The sequence below is a fragment of the Clarias gariepinus genome, chromosome 1, assembly GCF_024256425.1.
Source record: "Clarias gariepinus isolate MV-2021 ecotype Netherlands chromosome 1, CGAR_prim_01v2, whole genome shotgun sequence".
Classification (NCBI taxonomy): Eukaryota; Metazoa; Chordata; class Actinopteri; order Siluriformes; family Clariidae; genus Clarias; species Clarias gariepinus.
Window position 1 is genome coordinate 49,371,574 of NC_071100.1, and position 17,415 is coordinate 49,388,988.

At 41.8% G+C, this 17,415-nt stretch overlaps 3 protein-coding genes across 3 annotated transcripts; 1 reads left to right on the top strand and 2 right to left on the bottom strand.

The window, feature by feature from the left end:
• Positions 1-236: 236 nt before the first annotated feature.
• On the bottom strand, positions 237-7,777 carry mfsd8l2 (major facilitator superfamily domain containing 8-like 2). Its single transcript, XM_053504270.1, has 11 exons — positions 7,702-7,777; positions 6,906-7,091; positions 6,062-6,124; positions 5,813-5,932; positions 5,238-5,317; positions 4,162-4,459; positions 2,661-2,734; positions 1,453-1,666; positions 823-945; positions 583-713; positions 237-353 (listed from the first exon to the last, which is right to left on the bottom strand). Exons 1-11 carry the CDS (start codon positions 7,775-7,777, stop codon positions 273-275), a joined length of 1,446 nt encoding a protein of 481 aa, XP_053360245.1. The 3' UTR covers positions 237-272.
• Positions 7,778-8,743: 966 nt separating this feature from the next.
• Positions 8,744-13,383, top strand: kcnmb3 (potassium calcium-activated channel subfamily M regulatory beta subunit 3). The gene is made up of 5 exons (XM_053495564.1): positions 8,744-8,774; positions 8,839-8,878; positions 12,056-12,271; positions 12,744-12,918; positions 12,997-13,383. Exons 1-5 carry the CDS (start codon positions 8,744-8,746, stop codon positions 13,381-13,383), a joined length of 849 nt encoding a protein of 282 aa, XP_053351539.1.
• Positions 13,384-13,955: 572 nt separating this feature from the next.
• kcnmb2 (potassium large conductance calcium-activated channel, subfamily M, beta member 2) lies at positions 13,956-16,887 on the bottom strand. The gene is given in 7 exon segments (XM_053495565.1): positions 13,956-13,996; positions 15,112-15,175; positions 15,178-15,248; positions 15,251-15,338; positions 15,340-15,354; positions 16,712-16,791; positions 16,884-16,887. Coding segments are annotated over 7 exon segments (363 nt in total).
• Between the last annotated feature and the right edge of the window lie 528 nt (positions 16,888-17,415).

The following is a 17,415-nucleotide window of genomic DNA, read 5'->3' on the forward strand; positions in this document are numbered from 1 at the left end:
CTGCGTAACTAAATTTTCAGATGTATAGATTTAACTAGTCCCGCTAAAAGTTAACAAGCTACACAGGTACTTATAAGTAACCAGTCTGCATAAAAAGTCAGGAAAATAAAGGTTTTGTTGCTACATAAGATTAGCAAGTCTGAGTAAAATTAGATAGCTAGCGACCTAGCTAAAACTATGAATCATGTTACCATGTGACATAAAAATCCAACTGTGCTTCTCTTCCTCACCTGTACAGATTGGAGTGCGGATGAGTGCGGCTTCTTCTTCTGCTATGCTTCGCTCTCAGGGTCGTCTGCATGCTGCACCACGGGCGGCTCCACCAGTTTCTCATAGGACAGCGCCATCATAATCTGACCGATAACAACACACACCATCCATGGTTGAATCATCAATGTAGTGGCTACGGTAGATAGTCTGGAGATGGTTATGCTCACACATTCAAAACGTTGCCTTACGCCCAGGACGTTCTTAGCTTCCTTATGCTAGCTGACTAACCATTGGACAATTTTAAGCCAATCATATTTCTAAGCTACATGAGGGCGCATTTTGACCTTGAAATCTACCAAAGCTTGCACTGACCATGATGAGTGTGAGGAGGAACAGAATCATCCCCAGCATCACATACAAGTTTCCAGTTAAACCACCAGCCCAAAGCGGCCCCAGGATGGTGGCAAGACCTCCAACAGACCGCCGTACACCTTGACTAAAGCCTACATGTCAGAAATATAAATACACATACACACACAACATAATAAGACACCTGGCAACAAGAGCTTGTAAGATTTCATTCATTTGGTTTAATTTGATTCTCACACTCACCTTGCGTCTTCTCTGCGGTGACTTTGGAGAAGAGGGACACCTGGGACACGGCAACGAAGGGAAGCCCCAGCAGCTGCAGGAACACGCCAATAATGAACTCGGTCAGCTCCAGAGCAAAGCCACCTGATCACACATCCACACACATATGACAAGACCGTACAAGATAAAGGAAACTCAGTGTTAGTGGAAAATTATAAGTTTTAAAAGAGGCACACTTTGATTTTTTTTTTATTGGTCATGGAACACTTTTGTGATCCAGGCAAACATCTGTGTCTTTTTAATTATCCTACGTTGGTTTTATTTCTCGCTGCGCACACAGCAGGCAGTCATAAATAATTAAAAACCGTATTGAGGAATTGTACATCTTCAATATGACAGGCTTCGAAATTCTTCTGCACCCTAATGTAAGATATTCAAAATGAAATTTTCCTTTCATGAAAAAGTAAAAAACCAACAACACCTTGATATTTGCAAAGGGAAGAAAAGAGCATCGCTCTACACGCTCCACCTGGCATCAAACAGAGCCAGCATATTGTGGCTGTCCGCACGCAGGTGTGTGCCAGTCTGTCCGGGCATGTGGCCAACAGAGCTCTCGCGTTTTATAACACACTCACTCACATGCATGCTTACCTTTGGGGTCGGCGAGGAAGACGAGGCACCAGATGCAGGCCACGAAGCTCACGAGCAGGCCGGCGACGAGTAGCACACGCTCCTCCAGGATGCGGCTCAGCCAGCGCACGAGGAAGAACCCGCTGATCACCTCGATGCCGCACAGGCCGTACATCACGCTGTTGCCAAGCTCACCGAACCCAAAGTACTTCTGCGTCAAAGGTGTCACCATGGTCTGGAAAGGGCGGCATTATTCCTCACCACTTTGCCACGATGTAAATACTATTATAAACCAAAGGCAGACATTTTGTTTTTGTTTTTTTCAAAGTCAGTGGTTGTTTCCATAGAGATGATGAGATGTGAGATCTCTTAGTGTAGTAAGTTTGAGACTTCATCACAGCAATAAATTAAACGTGATTAAAAATGTATTTTTACTACAACAGCACATGAAGGTTTTTTTTCCTCCTGATTTTCGTCCGAACTAAGTGGCGTCCAGTTGTTGTTAAGGCGTGGCCCATCAGAGACAGCTATAAACCAGAGAGGGTGTCGTTTAGCACCGGCTTCCCCCGATGCACACGAAGCCATCAAACTGCTGCTTGTGCATCATCGATAAATGGAGCGAGATTAAACACTCAGAGGAAAGCGCTATCCGCCCAGTCCACATGCAGAAACTGAAACGTGCCCTTGATTGATGCAGTAGTGCAGGTGTGCCACCCCTCCCTGTCTCTAGGCTCCATATTAAGGATGACTGTAGCATCATCCGGGAATCGAACTTGCAAATTTTCCGTTGATTTGTTGAACGAGTTTACAGTTTTGGATAAAAACTTTTGTCATATAAACCCTCGCACTTTTTGAACTCGTGCAAGCTTTCTTTAGTCTTCTGATCAAACAAAAGATGAAGATGAAGAAGTGAGAAAACTTAAAGCGCTGACACTGGAGACTCCTTCTGTAAAATTTTAACCGAAATTGTCCTTACCGGAAAACATCTCCACATCAACCAGTAAAACATCATGCAGCTGCTATACTAGTGTCTAGTTTCGGTGTAAGCTGTTGCCATAGAAACAATAACATTATAAGGAGTGCATCGTGATTTGCCTTGTAACCTTTACAAAAGATTTTATCTGATTGAAGAATTTCAAATCCGTACGACCCCCCCCCCCCTCCCCACCCCAACAATAATAGTTTAATCAATGATGGCCCAAGTAAAGCATCTATGAGAAAGAACGCACCTCGAGTGCGGTCTGATTAAAAAGCGTGATGAACTGTGCAGTCAGGAGAACCACCACCTCCTCCCTGAGGAACTCTAGACAGAAGAAAAGAGAGAGAGCGAGACAGAAAGAGATGGATAAGTGAAAGAGACAAAGCTCTGGCATGGATCAATACAAGCGCTATCGCAATATCTTACAAAACACACGAACGTGAAAAAGGTGCACAGGTCAATAAAGACTTTCCAGGGTCTGAGATGATCTCCTGCAGTCACAGCAGGACGAATCGATGATGAGTGATCCCGCCCACACACACACACACACACACACACACAATGGTGGAGGGTCTATCTACAGTATAATCCACAGCTCCCTTCACTCCGGGGGGGAAGTGATGAGAGAAGAGACCGAGAGACAGCAAGCAAACTGTTTGGGTTTCGGGTTCAAAGACAATTCAGAAAAGATTCTGAAATGTTCTGAGAACCCCGCCCCCTAACATTTATAGATATTTCTACAGCATAGCTACAACATATTTGTTTGTACTGACATCAACGAAAAAATAATAATTATATATATATCAAAAAAAACGTTGCAAAACTGAGCAAGGTTACGAAATCCTGCCTTCTGCATTATGATTGGTTGGAAGAATTCTGTCTCATCTTTAATTCGTTAGAAACCTCGATCTTGAAATTGTTACATTTTTAGCTGGAACATATCAAAAACTTAAGCTTTGCATGATCTCGCAATGAAATTATTGTTTATTTATTATTTTTTAAATAATTTTTTGTTCCTTTTACTCGCTCAGCACTTTAGATCCTTAAACTAGAAAAAAAACTTCAAAATGTTCACTTTCTTTGCCTCTTCATTTAAATTCACATCAAAATATAATAAACAAACACCTTTAAAAAAAAAGACAGTTTGATGTGAGAAGACAGTAAGTATCAATCGAATAAATCAAATTATACCAAAACGTTTAAAAGCTTGTCTTAATGTAGGAATATGCGTCTTCAGCCATCTTAATCTTTTTTATAATGTTTATGAAATCATTTTATTTGATATGTCAGGGTACCACGCTATGCGCAGATTTTAATATGGCCAAAACATAGTCGACTGAGGTGATGCAATTGGAGCGAAAAAGGCTTGCGATTTTCTCATTTGGAGCACGCCACTTAAGACATCGTTGCCCCCACGTTGTGGCTAATTGGAAGGCTCCAGTTGGATTCTGGATGCTTTGAGAACGTCCTTATGAAACACACAAAGTGTGTTAGTGGTAGCATCATGCTGAGAATAACCCTTGTGCCAGGAAAGTTGCATCAGAATAGCTATTATAGCAAGATTATTCCTAAAGAGAAACCTGGTATTGTTTTTTTGTTTTTCCCATTGGAGCTACCAAGAAGATCTGTATACAGTATATTAACGGCCCCCTTTATAGTCCATTAGATTCACTAACTGTAGATAAATGAATTTAAAAAAGATTATGAAATCATTATATGTTCACAGCCCTGGCTGCGAACATCAAACGCACCTTGGCTGGCACTGAACTTCTCAAAGGGGTCATCCAGGGAGCGAGGGCTATCTGAGGCAGGTGTTGCTCCGAGCTCGTCTGGCTCGAGTTCGCCTGAAAGCTGCGCCTCAGTCTGTTCAGATAGCAGCATGGTGGAGGATCCTGACCCTGTTGTATCGTCCTCGCCCCGCGAGCACACTTCCTCCCTAACACAGCGGAGGGCAGTGTACATCTCAGGCACGGAGTCCAGAGGAGGGACGTCCCAGTACAGCAAAACCACGGCTACCTGGAGCACCAGCCACATGGCACACATGAAGAGCTGGAGCATGCACAGGGGAAAGAGTTGTCGTGTATCAGTATTACCTCATTATCATTATTATTATTTCTTTTATTAAACATCTGGATTGAATCGTTCCAAATGCAATATGAGCTGGAATTTTGCCAACATATGCAGGAAGGGGGAAATTTGTCATATGATAGACGATTGTATTTTACGACTTAAGTATAAAACATGACAGACTGGTGTGATGGACCATAACTACTTCAACATGAATATTTAAAGGTCCCATATTTTACTATTTCTTGAACGAGTTCCATACTCTAGCTGAAATACCGCCCGGATATTAAATTCTTTTATAGCTTATACTCCCTTTATCCCTATGTAATAGAGCTACTGCTGAGCCACAACAGTCAGAGCAAACAGCTAAGATGAGCAACAATTTCGGGGGGGGGTCGTTCGGCACGAGGTGGGGTAATCACTGGACAGGGTGCCAATCCATCACAGGGTACACACTCACACACTACAGGCAAGTTGAGGACGCCAGTAGTCTAATTTGCAGGTCTTTGGACTGTGGGAGGAAACCGGAGTACACGGGAGAAACCCACCAATCACAGGGAGAACATGCAAACTCCATGCACACAGAGACAGGAATCGAACCTGGCCGGGAATTCGAACCCGTACCCTGTAGGTGCAAGGTGACAGTGCTAACCACTACGCTCCATGCCACCTGGAGATTTATCAACAAATCTAAAAATGAAAACAACAAAAACAAAAAGAATTTAGCAGATAATAATACTGCTCATTTAGGAAATCTTACCCCAGGGGCAGTGTACTTGTTCACGATGAACGGCCCCAGGTGAAAATCACACAAACGCAGGAAAATGTTAAAAGCAGGCCCTAAAAAAACAATAAGGTACATCGTTATGGGAGAACTGGCACAATCAGACCTGCCCTTTCTATCGCTTTCTATCGCTTTCTATCCTCTCTACTCTAGGGTGGGAAGATATTGTTCCAGAAATACGATTCGTTCTTTCATTTCGACAAGACGCCCTTCTGAACCCACAGTATGTGCTGTATTAATGACCCTTGTTGAAAATTCAATGGACGTTCTCAAATAAGTGCTTCTAAAATTAAAAACGTTGAACCTATATGCTGGCGGTTGTGCCAAATCCTCCGTGTTTTTTAAACAACATACTGTATTTAAGGATGCTGACGATGAGGAAGTCCTAACGCTATCTGCACTCATCTCTTCTGTCTGCAGGTTTATTTTGTGGTTCCAATTCATTTCCGTCCGCTTCTGTCTGAGGAACGCGTGTTAGGTTTTAAACGACAATGTAGTCAGTTCTCAGTGATGTAGTCTGACTCTAAAGGATCATATCATATCAGACTGACCGATCAGAAGTCCGGCTTGGCGCGATGCCATCACAGCGGCAAACACCCCGGCTCGTTCTTCGGGGATGGTCGTCCTCGTCAGGAAGCCGAACAGGGACGAACCTGCGCCAGCGCCGACTCCTGAGATCATTTCGGATAGGAGTCGTGTTGCGAAGTGTGAGTTTCGAAAAATGATCAACAAGACGAATGACTGTGTGAGAAGTAATTAATAATAAGTGTTTTGAAATCAATGTGTCTAAACTCTCGTACCTGCAACGAATCGACTGGACAGGAGAAGCCACTTTGAGTAGCCGATGAAGTACATGAAGTTTCCTTCGTGAAGAAATATTGTACAATATGAGCTACGCAAGGAATAAACCCATTTCGGTTAAAGCAAAATAATCAACTACAGGGTGGTGCGGTGCAGACTGATGATTACGTTTTACTTATTAAGGAAATGAATAAAGGACTGTATGGGGGGATGTGGCAATAACTCCCAGCTGAGTTCCTGTAGCGTGCAGGATATGTTTTCAAGGATCAGGCGTTCCACTCGCTGAATGTCCACGGGAACGACTACAGTGGGCTCTGAACCCCCTTTGCCGGGATAGTCACTTACGGTCGTATGGCCTGTTTTATTTTGTTTGTAAATGTCAATCACTTTTACACAGAAAATTCAAAGTCCCAGTTTGACTTGAACGCCAATAGGGAGAATTACTTTTATCTTTTGGCTCTTGATATAAAAATACGACTTATTATTTTTTTTAAAATGATAGCTTGTAAAATACGGAATACCGTTAACAAGCTCTAGAACTGGAGACTCCTTCCTAGAACATCATTACTGTATGTGAGCAGCGCCTTCGTTTCCTACTTCGACCCGGAACATGTGGTGCATCCGCCGAACTGGTCCCTGCTACTCCAGTGTAATGCAGAAAGTGTGGCCAGTTTGCTTTGTTATTAGAAAAACGAAACACTCCAGGACGTGTAAATTAATCAAGCGTAACAGTACCTCACTGTTGTTAATTATTTTCCTATAACCGAAAACCCCAATGATGTGTTATTCCTGATCGATTACATGTTACTATGGAACTTTTTCGCACTGTCGTTCAACACTCACCTACAATCTCAAAGAGGTTCGAGAAAAGGATGATGGTCTTTGTCGCGCGGGTTCTATCAGACCAGCGCCCGAATAACGGCCCCGTCACGAGTCCGCTGAAACTGAACGCGGACAGGCCGAGTCCCAGGAAGTACGGCGGTGCATCGAGGATCTGCAGATACCTCCATATAGTGGGGAGGATAACCGCTTAGAGAGAGAGAGAGAGAGAGAGAGAGGTCAGGTTACTGTAGGTCAGGTTAAAGAAGTCATTCAACTGTATACTGAAGCAGAAGTTTGCGCTCCTCATTTACCCTCAGCAGGTCGCACAGTATCGTGATGAGAAATTAGGGACTCGTCGGGAATCGATACAATCCCGACTACACCTTTTTGTTGATTTGGGGATTGGCAGGTTTACAGGCCACACACCCTTCCATTTATGCCTCATTCATTACAAATAAAAGTTTTATAGGCCACACCTCTTTTTCCTGAACCTGAGGCTGGACGTTATTCGCATCAGTGATATTATAAACTCAGATCAATTTATAACATTTTTTTATGATAGTGTTGTAAAAAAGTAACACATTTATTTCATCATAATTAAGAAGAATTTATTATAAGAGTCTCATATAAGCCTGTGTTTTTTGGTTGCCAAATTCTTTTACACATTTTTGCTTTTTTTTTGTTTTCAGTAGTGCTTTTTTGGCACCTAGAGAAATGGTAACACACACAAACAGACACACACACACACACACACAATTTGTATTCAGTCTTCAAACTATTCGTTCTAACCTCTAAATCCCCGAACACAGACACTCACCATACTCAACACCACTCAGGAAAAACAGCAGTCCAATTGTAACCATAGAAAGTTTCCTCTTTCGTCTGTAATCCATCAGTGTGCCTCCCTACAACGATCGTTTTTTCACCCAAGCGCCATCATCGCTCCGTTTGAGGAATAAAGGAGAGACGTGCCGCTCTCACTTAAGGCTTTCTCTCCTGCATGAAAGCCGTCTCAATGCATCTCTCGCTCGCCCGCTGCTGATTTTTCAATCATGGTTACACACAAGAGGGAAAAAAACACAACCAGATTTTTTTTTTTTATTAAATAAACAAAACCACTCTTGTGCAGGAGAGGGGTTTCTATCTCGCGAGCCTGATCGCGTCTCGCGTAAGGTCAAAGCCTCTGAAATAGTACACTGACCAGCAGCAGGACGAGGCCATGTATTATTAATCGTGTTAAAATAAAGATGAGTTGCAATTTGATTCTTTTTTTTTTTTAAGTGATTTTAAATTCAAGGCAATTTGTGGAAAGATGAACAGCATATTAGTTTCCAAATGAGCATTGCTGGGGTTAGCATGTTAGCTGATAACATTGCATTGGATTTATTTGGTCCTAGTCAAATATGGATGCTTTCTACAAGATGGTGGGATTAAAAAAAGACTTTAAAAAATGGTAGCAACATACCACTCAACAGTGGTAACTTGGCGATGCTGGGGCTCGAACCCCCGACCTTCCGATCAGTAACCAACAGCCTTAACCGACTTGATGTCAAGATGTGTTGTTCATCCGAAACAAAAAAGTTATTGTCCTTTAAAAAAGAGTGAACAGTGAACAGGAGAAACTATAAATAATTTCAAAAGGCATCTTTCTGGATAATATCCCGTATCCTCAGGCCTTCACACTCAACATTGTGAATAGCGGGCTTGTTGATTGACTCGCGCGCTGCCAGGCCCTTTAGCCGCGGGAGCTCAAGCCGCGCAGGTGTGCCGCATTGTATTTTCGACGTTTCCGTGTTTTTAACCTCAGCGTTTCGTGAATAATGAATGCTATTTTGATATTCCGCGTTCATTATTCACGCATGGACGTGTTAATAAAGTGCAGTCGAACAAGTGTGAACACCGTATGAGGTCCGTGCTCTAGTCAAAAGCCTTTAATGAGAAATCCCGACGTGAGCCGCGCTGCCGCGTGAAGAAAGGAGAATGCATATTTTGGGGTAAGACGAGTGATGCTTCTTTTTTTTTTTCAATCAAAGATTCTCCATAGGACAGGATGGGTTGTGCTGTACAGCATAAAGGCCTGAAGCGATATTGAGAGCACACATTGCAGATGATATACAGTAGCGGCTATAAATAGAATGCTTCCAGTATTTTGTTAATAGTGTTCACTGGATTATTGTATTTGTACTATTTATAATGTACAGTATTTTACAAAAGCCACTACTTATTAATTAATATGTCATAGTTTTGAGGAATATTTCTCCAGACTTCCTGAAGGACTTTGTAGGCTCAAATTTTTTGGCGAATTTTTGGCTCTCATTTTCAGTTTTCTGTTCGTTAAGCCACACAGTGACCTATAAATCACGTAATGATTAAAAAGCATCTAACTTAAGATACAAGACGGAAAATGAGGTCACTTCTGACTGAGATTGTGCCAAAAACAACTGATTTTCTTTTTATTTATTTATATATTATTTAGTAGTACAATTCCTCCCACAATAATCTACTCAATCGGGAGGGCTGAAGACTATCACGTGGTTCCACCAAGCCACGTGACGCCAGGCAATCACATCTTTTCGAACTGCTCGCTCACACACTATTGGGGGGGGGGGCGGTGTAACACACTCGGAGGACAGCGCTATCCCCTCCTTCCGCTTGCATGAGCTCACGGACGCCCCTGATTGGCTGTAGAGCCGTGAATAATGTGTGGGCACTAAGTGTCTCCCATCCCACCCGGCCAATTTGCTCTCTCTAGGCCCTCAGCTGCGCGAGGCTACAGCATCACCCAGGGATCGAACCAGCGTTCTCCGGATGATAGGGCGAGCACTTCACCGCACTTCAGGCACTTTGCGGCCTGTCGCAGTAAAACGTGTGTTCCTGTTTCTAAGTTAAGATCTGTGGTCTTATAACTAATTCAGCCAGTTTCTGAAAGTTTTTAAGTTTTAATAATAAAACCAGTCACAGGAGGGAGGAGGATGATGCAAAACTCACGGGAGAGCCATAAAGAAGCAGCATCATAAACAAAACCTTGTAAACACAGATCACCAGGATTGATGATGTAATCAGACCACGGTAATCATCTTTAATTGCAGCTTTATCATTCAAGGATCCTGATTGTATAATCTGACATGATGAACATGTTATCCCTCAGTCTGTTTGTAGAAACCGTCCAAGAAACCGCAGCGGTCTGATACTGGCCAACGTCCGTTAACGAGAACAGGGTACTTGGAAATCATTCAGGAGGAACATTGATTTTTTTGAAAAAGAAAAAAAGGAAAGAGAGAAAAAAAAATTATAACTGAGGATGTGTAGAGTTTTTGATAAATAATGTAGCTGGTGATCGCGGACTCAGACTCGTAGGCCTGTACTGTACGAGTACACATCCAGCTGAAATAATGGTCCCGTTGGACATAATTATTATGTTGCCTGGCGGTGGCGGTTCCTATAGAAACCCCTGCCTGGGGCATTAGATCTCAAAAGGCAGGCCTGGTTGATTTTTTTTTATTATTTTTTTTTACTCTGGCTGTAAGATGCCCGTCCCCAAAGTGCCCTCCGCGGCACCGCACACAAGCGTGTGCACCGAACAAGGCCAGGAACTGTGTGAATCCGAATCAAAATTAGGCATGCTTCTGAGTCCGTCCCCTCGAGGTTCCTTCAGCATTCCTGTTCACATCAACCTCCGGAGACGGCGCACGAGGTGAGGGCCTGATTTTGGCAGGAAACTAGCAATCCATATTTTATTTATTTTTTATTTTTTTGGATTCGATCCAGGGGAAATAGATAAAGTCCTAGCGAGAGTTATAGACTCGGGGCTATGACGATATGAACCATATGGATCATTAATGAGATATATTAAGAACCAATCGGTGGACCTTTGGGTAAAGATGTAAGCTAGATTCCGAAATGTAATACGGAGAGAAGTGGAATATGATAGTACAGTCATGATGAAGCAGTTGGGGAACTGTATACCAATAACTAGCATTATTTATTTTTTCCACTTATGATCTACTGCTTATTGAATCTGTAAAAATCCAAATGACTGAAAGTCAAATTAACTGTGTTTGATCAACGAGGTTGTACCTGAGTGAGTTAAATCAGGGGTATTAATAGCGACAGTATGAGTGCTATAAATGATCGCCACTGTAAACCTTCATACCTTAGAAAGAAAAAAAAAGAAAAAAACATTTAGGATATGGCTCCACTTAACATACTTAGCCCTCTGGGGTACTGATCAGAAGGTTGTCAGTTTAAGCCCAAGCTCCACCAGGCTGCCATTGTGAGCCCCTGAGCAAGGCTCTCAACCCTGTGTGCTCCATGGGCGCTGTATTTTGGCAGATCACACACTCTGACCCCCAGCCCCCAATACTGGGATACGAAAAGAAAGAATTCCACTCTGCAGTAATGTACAGTATGTGTGACAATTTAAGGCTTAACTTAGTCATAACTTATAAACACAAATCAGTGCTTTGCGGATCTGTGTAGTTTCCTCATAGAAGAAATCTGCATGCCTTTGGACTTTGGGAGGAAACCAGAGCATCCTGAGAAAACCTACCAAGAACAGGGAAAACAAACAAACTCCAAGCACACAGACCCAAAGTGAAAATCGAACCCAGACCCTGGAGGTGCAAGTCCACAGTACTAACCACTACATCATGTGCTGAGCCAGGAAAAGCTACAAATGCTGAAACTGTACCACATGCTACATTAACTCTTTCAATGTACTGTAGGTCGGTGTGAACATAGCTGATGTGGTGCGAGCTTATGTTGTAGTGTAGACAACTTTGCTCTTGCTAGCTGGTGCGTGCATGTGTCTTAGCCTGACCTACAGTTGACATACTAGCATTCGATAAAAGTTGATAAAATAGATTTCAAGGGTAGCCATGAACTTACTACCTTACATAGGGCACATAGGGCAGGTGGTAAGTAAAAGGACAACGCTTGATGCTAACAGTTAACATCAAGATGAATACTCATCAAACTGAACATACTTTTACATACCCAAGCAGTATAGGAGTGTTTACTACTTACTCACTTAACTTAAGTAATAAATGCTAAAAATGGACCTGATGCAAGTTCATCGTTTGTATTTATGTATTTAAAAAACATGATGTCCTCTTAAAATACTTCTCTCTTTCATTCCTTCATCTCAATCGTGCAACACCGTGCTCTTGCAGAGACATCCTTCAGCACCCAAACACATTGCCTGAGTCGCAGTCGAGAAGACACCATGGTGGTGCTGGTGCTGGTGCTGGTGAGAAGGCCAAAACACAGATTCCTGTCTGCAGCGTTGGAGAGGAGAGAGCACTGCTCCTGGGCTTCACCATGATGGCCTTCTCCATCCTCATGTACTTCGTGGTGGGGATCGTTGTGGTAAAGCCGTGTATCCACAGGTAACGGAGGACAAGCAAGTTACCGATTGGCGTCTCACTGGAATGCTGGGGAATGTTATTGGAAATGTTACACTTCTGTTGGGTTAAAAAATATTGTTGGACATAAAATAGTTTCAAGTGATGCTTCTGACTCTTATAAAATAAAATCAGTATGAAATGTTCATTAACTTCAATGTTATATTTACCTAATGTTTTAAAATGAGGGCTGAAGACTCTCACATGGGTTCTCCGAATATAGTAGCCTTGATGGAGGAACTGCACCAATGACGGGTGGGAATTGGATGCGACTAAATTAGGGGCAGCAAATGTGATTTCTAATGGTTTCTAATTAAATTAAATTATTAAAACATGTCAGTCGAAAAATGTTCCTTGACAGTTACCTCGATTATTCAGGTATGTTTAGGCTTTTCTAAAATAAACTCCCATTATAATTCTTAGCCTGACTTTAAGATGTTTATCTCTCGCATTGCAGCGACTGGGGAGACGCCACCAACTGCTCCCTGATCCAGACTGAGTTTCTCAATGAGTCTGATGAACGAAGCACCGCTTATCCGTGTCTGAAGGTCTTGGTGAATGTCACAGCTGTGACTTCTGAAAAACCGTTGCATCTGCGCTACGATGAAGCCGCCGTGAACCTGAGCCCAGAGGTACTGCTGTTAATAAATGGGCATGATTACACTTCACACTTCCTGGATGCTTTGCTGATTGCATATTTGTCCCCTTAGTGTTTCTACACCCCGAAAAACCACCAAAACAAATCCGACGTGGTAGAAGAAGCTCAAAGAATCAAAGAAGTCCTGGGTAAACTGCGAGGCCAGGCTATCAGGTGCCATCTAAGCGAAGGGCGCTACCCGGAGGACGCCATCCTGACGAAGCGACACAACCTGCGCATCGCGCTGCAGTGCCTGATGTGGCCGAGCCTCATGCTGTTTGGAGGAGCGATGCTGGTCGGTCTGGTCATGCTCACGCAATATCTTGCTTATATGTGTAATGAAACCATCCAAGAAGAAGACGAAGGAATGGGGGACGGGCAGAGCACTTTGGGGCAGAACAAACAGTACAGGTTTCTGCCCTGCAGGCCCTGGAGTCCCAGTTTAGAAGGAGAAGATTAACAAGCTCCAACCTTAGTCCTGTGGTTAAGGTTTGGACCTAGCGATAAAATCCCAGGGCTTCCCCTTGAGTGGGTTCTTAAGCAACACCCTTAGCCTTAACTTCAAATTTCATCATCTTGTTTAGGTGAGAGTATCTTGCAAAGGAATTTATGTGCATTTGTGCTATGGTCCTGATAAGCAGGATGTTGGGCAGCAGGTTGTTGTTAGTGTCTTACAGCTCCAGGGTCTGCAGGTTGATCCTGAGCTCGTGCTACTGTAAAGAGATCCGCATGTCCTCCCAGAATCCATGTTGGTTTCTTTTAGGTTCTCTGGTCACGTCCTATCTCCAGGCAGATTGGTGATTCTAAATTGCCTAGACGTGGACGTCTTATCCAGGGTTCATTCCCACCTCACACCAGCTGTTCCCAGGATAGCTTAGAGGGGGAAGATCTATGCATCTAAGCAGAGACACAATAGATAGTTTTGTTTGTTTGTTTTTTCCCAAGGATTTGGTATTATTTTGGTCTTCAGCATTGTGCCAGGAAAAGATCAGACCTCCAACTGTCAAAGCTGGACGTACTTATAAAGAAGCTCTACTCGGTTTGATGATCTGATATCCAGAAGCCTTCGCTGTCTAGGGATAGAATTTGATCATGACATAAAGAAAAGTTCATACATGGTGTTTCTTGTACAACCATGTGTGGACTGTTTGTCTGTAGTTTGATTCTTTTTTTTCTATAGAGATTGTTAGCCAAGTCCAAATGAGCCTCGCTGCATATTTTAGAGAATACTGGTGACCTGGTTTGTCGTTTTTGTGCTTGTGACTCGAATGCTACTGAGAGCCTGGCTCCTGTAATACTAATAGAGTAGGACTTTTGAAAAAGAAGGTCTAAAAGAAACTATTACTAGGGAGGGCAATCTACACACTATCATGGAATAAAATTTGTACCGATCCTTAATTTAAGACAAATAGACCAAGCTAGTGAGTCAAGAGCTGCATTACTGGAAGCTTTCTCAGCATCTGTTCATCTTATTGCATCAGTTTTGCCCTTTGTGTTGTTTAAATTGAAACCAGTGCTCGACAATCTGCCTCTTGTTAACATTCGTCAACACATGAACATAAGTTTGAAGAAAGTCTTTGGATTATTATTTTTTTACGTTTTCAGTAGTCTCTCGAAATATTAGCACTTGATTTTTACTAAAAGACTGACATGATGGTGGCATTATGGCTTAAAATAACACTATTCAGCACTTTATCTTCGGTGTACAGAAGAGGATTAGGACCAACATAAATAAAAGTTTTAGTCTGACTTTAAACCCAGAATATTGAAACTAAAATATTTTTTATGCTGCTCCTAATCCGCGTCTGTATTTATAAACCTCACTTCCAGGTTTCTAGAGACAAACTAAATTTCGTCTCTTATTTTCTTATAACTTTAGAAAATACTGTGCCATGGTAGATTTCTCATCAGTATGGCATCAATAAGTGCTTCAACCTTTTTAGCTTTATAATCGAATAGATTTTATGTTTTATATTTTTTATAAAAATATGTTAAGAAAAATGTGATAAAACGTATACATAGAAATATAAATCTTTAGATCTTCAGCTTGTTGAAATGCTGTGTAATAAACTGGACTTTGTTTTCCACCATATTCATCATGACTGATTATTTTCTTTAATATTAACAGTTTTGTGATGTTTCATATTAAACATATTAAAGCACTTGCGCATGTGTGATGGACAGGTACTGGGTTTGACAAACAAGATGATGGTGGCTCTAACCGCTAGCATGCAAGAAGGCCAGAAAAAAAAAAAAAGAAGAGGGACATGGCTCTGCTCCCATATAATCGGCTCAGGAGGAAATTGGCCTGGTGATCAGAGGGATGTAGTAGCGCAGGATGTGGCGTTGTTCCCGCGCCATCTCCGAGATGTTCGACATCCCAGCATGAATAGCAGCGTGGTCCCTCTGACATTTTCGGGATGTAGAGGCACTGCAGAGTAATCCATAAAGAAGAAAATGCTATTTGCAGAAATACAGATAACACGCTCACATTCCATCATAAGCTGGTATAATTGTAAGACGTTAGTTAGTTAGTTAGTTAGTTAGTAATTATGTTTAAAAAGTACGGAGGATAGTTAGGAGCAAAGTTAAAACGTTGAAACTTTATTATCTAAATTCTCAATTTAAACTCAGAAATCTAAGTAGACATTTTGCTTTTTTTGTAAAACTATAGAATAAACAACATATCATTTGATTATTATTCATAAAGAGGCATGTGTGAAACCTTACCATAAGTGTCTTGGTATGAAATCATTCAGAATTATTCCTATTATGTCATAGTATGTAAAGGCCCCTTAAAACATCATAAGGTCTTAACGTACTCAAAAATTCATGAAAGTCAACACACATGCTGGAATCTGGAGCCATTAACACGCCCGAGCAGCTGGGCCTTAGGCGTGGCATGGGGCTGTGCTTGCATAGCTCATACACACTTTGTATGCAAAACCCAGTACACATTTAGATCTCATTGGGCTGAACATTCACTTGTGCGTGTCATAGGCTCTCCTCTACAGGAAGTCAGTTAGTTTGGGTGTTTTGTAAATGCACCCAATTGAATTTGATATACTTCTCCCAGGGGAATTATATGATCACTACCAAACTGGGCCAATATGATCTTAAGACATTAAGGATGCAAAAGTGCGAAGGAATTGTTGTTATCTCAAACAGGTCAGCCGTGATGATGCATTAAACTTGGATAATAATTTCCTGGGTCGCTTTTGGAGGTCTCAACATAAAAGTCGGTCTATTCAAAAATTATATCATAATGGTATTGGTATGTCCCCTTTAAATGCATGTGTCCACTGTGTCCACTTTCCACTTTTCTGGCGTGCCCAGGCTTCTATAGCACAGGTGCTTGGGCCCGATCATTATTGCCTGCAACTATATTTTTACTTGCTCTCATACGGGTAAACAAGATTTGGCACAGACTCTGTAATACTAGTAGCTCCATGAAAAGAGTTCTTATTTATTCATTTATTTATGATTGGGAAATTGCTAGAATGTCATTATATTCGATATGGATGTCCTTTAGCTGTTTTTTAAATAATACATATACGTACTGTAAGCCACACCATTTTTAAATCCTGTTTCAAGTGACAAACTGTCTGTAAATAGTAATCAGTAAATAATAAATGTTTTTGTATCAAACGTTAAACATATTAATGTGATGTAATCCCTTACTGTAAACCATAACCTAAGGACATGGATAATTAGTTGAAATGTGTTGCTCAAGCAGGCATACAGTATATAACAAGTCAACCTAATTAGTGACCTTTTCAAGCTGTAACCAAAACGTTTTTTCCTGAGGGTTCATGCTGAGGTCTGCCTGAGCTCGGTCAGTGTAGAGACCTCTGGAAAGCTCTGGAGGCTTGACGTCCACATGACGTCTTACAGATGCGGGAAAATAAAAAATGGAATAGTTTTCCCAATCCGGTCTTTAGCTAAAGGTGATCTTGCTACCCATGATCTCCGAGGATCATTATACTATACTTTTGTATAGTATATAGAATGTATTTTATTGAGTCTCATTCTCCATGCTGTACAACAGAATATATACGTTTCCGACTGTGAATGATTGCTTCGTCCTCATCTATCAGCCGATCCATCTGTCTTTCCTCTAGTGTCATTAAATTCCCCTCTAAGTACAGCTTTCGTTTTTATGACAAAGCAGCTTTGTCTTTTGCAGTGCTAATCCTTCCCTATCAGACACTAACAGAGCACTTTCCAAAAACAAGCTCGTTAATATTTATAATGCGACCTGCTCCGGTTAATTAACCACACGTTTCAGGACGGCTAATCAATTTACAGATGAATGAAGCTTCCTGCTCTTGTGTATACACAGCATTAATGATTACACTGAACGGTCTGAACATTTAAGCAAGGCATTAGTGACAGGGTCTTGTTTAAGATGAGCAGGAAAGAACGATAGCACTTGGTGCAGCGTTTTCTAATGGAGGTGAGATGTTTGGGAAAAATGCTAGCCTGAGGGATA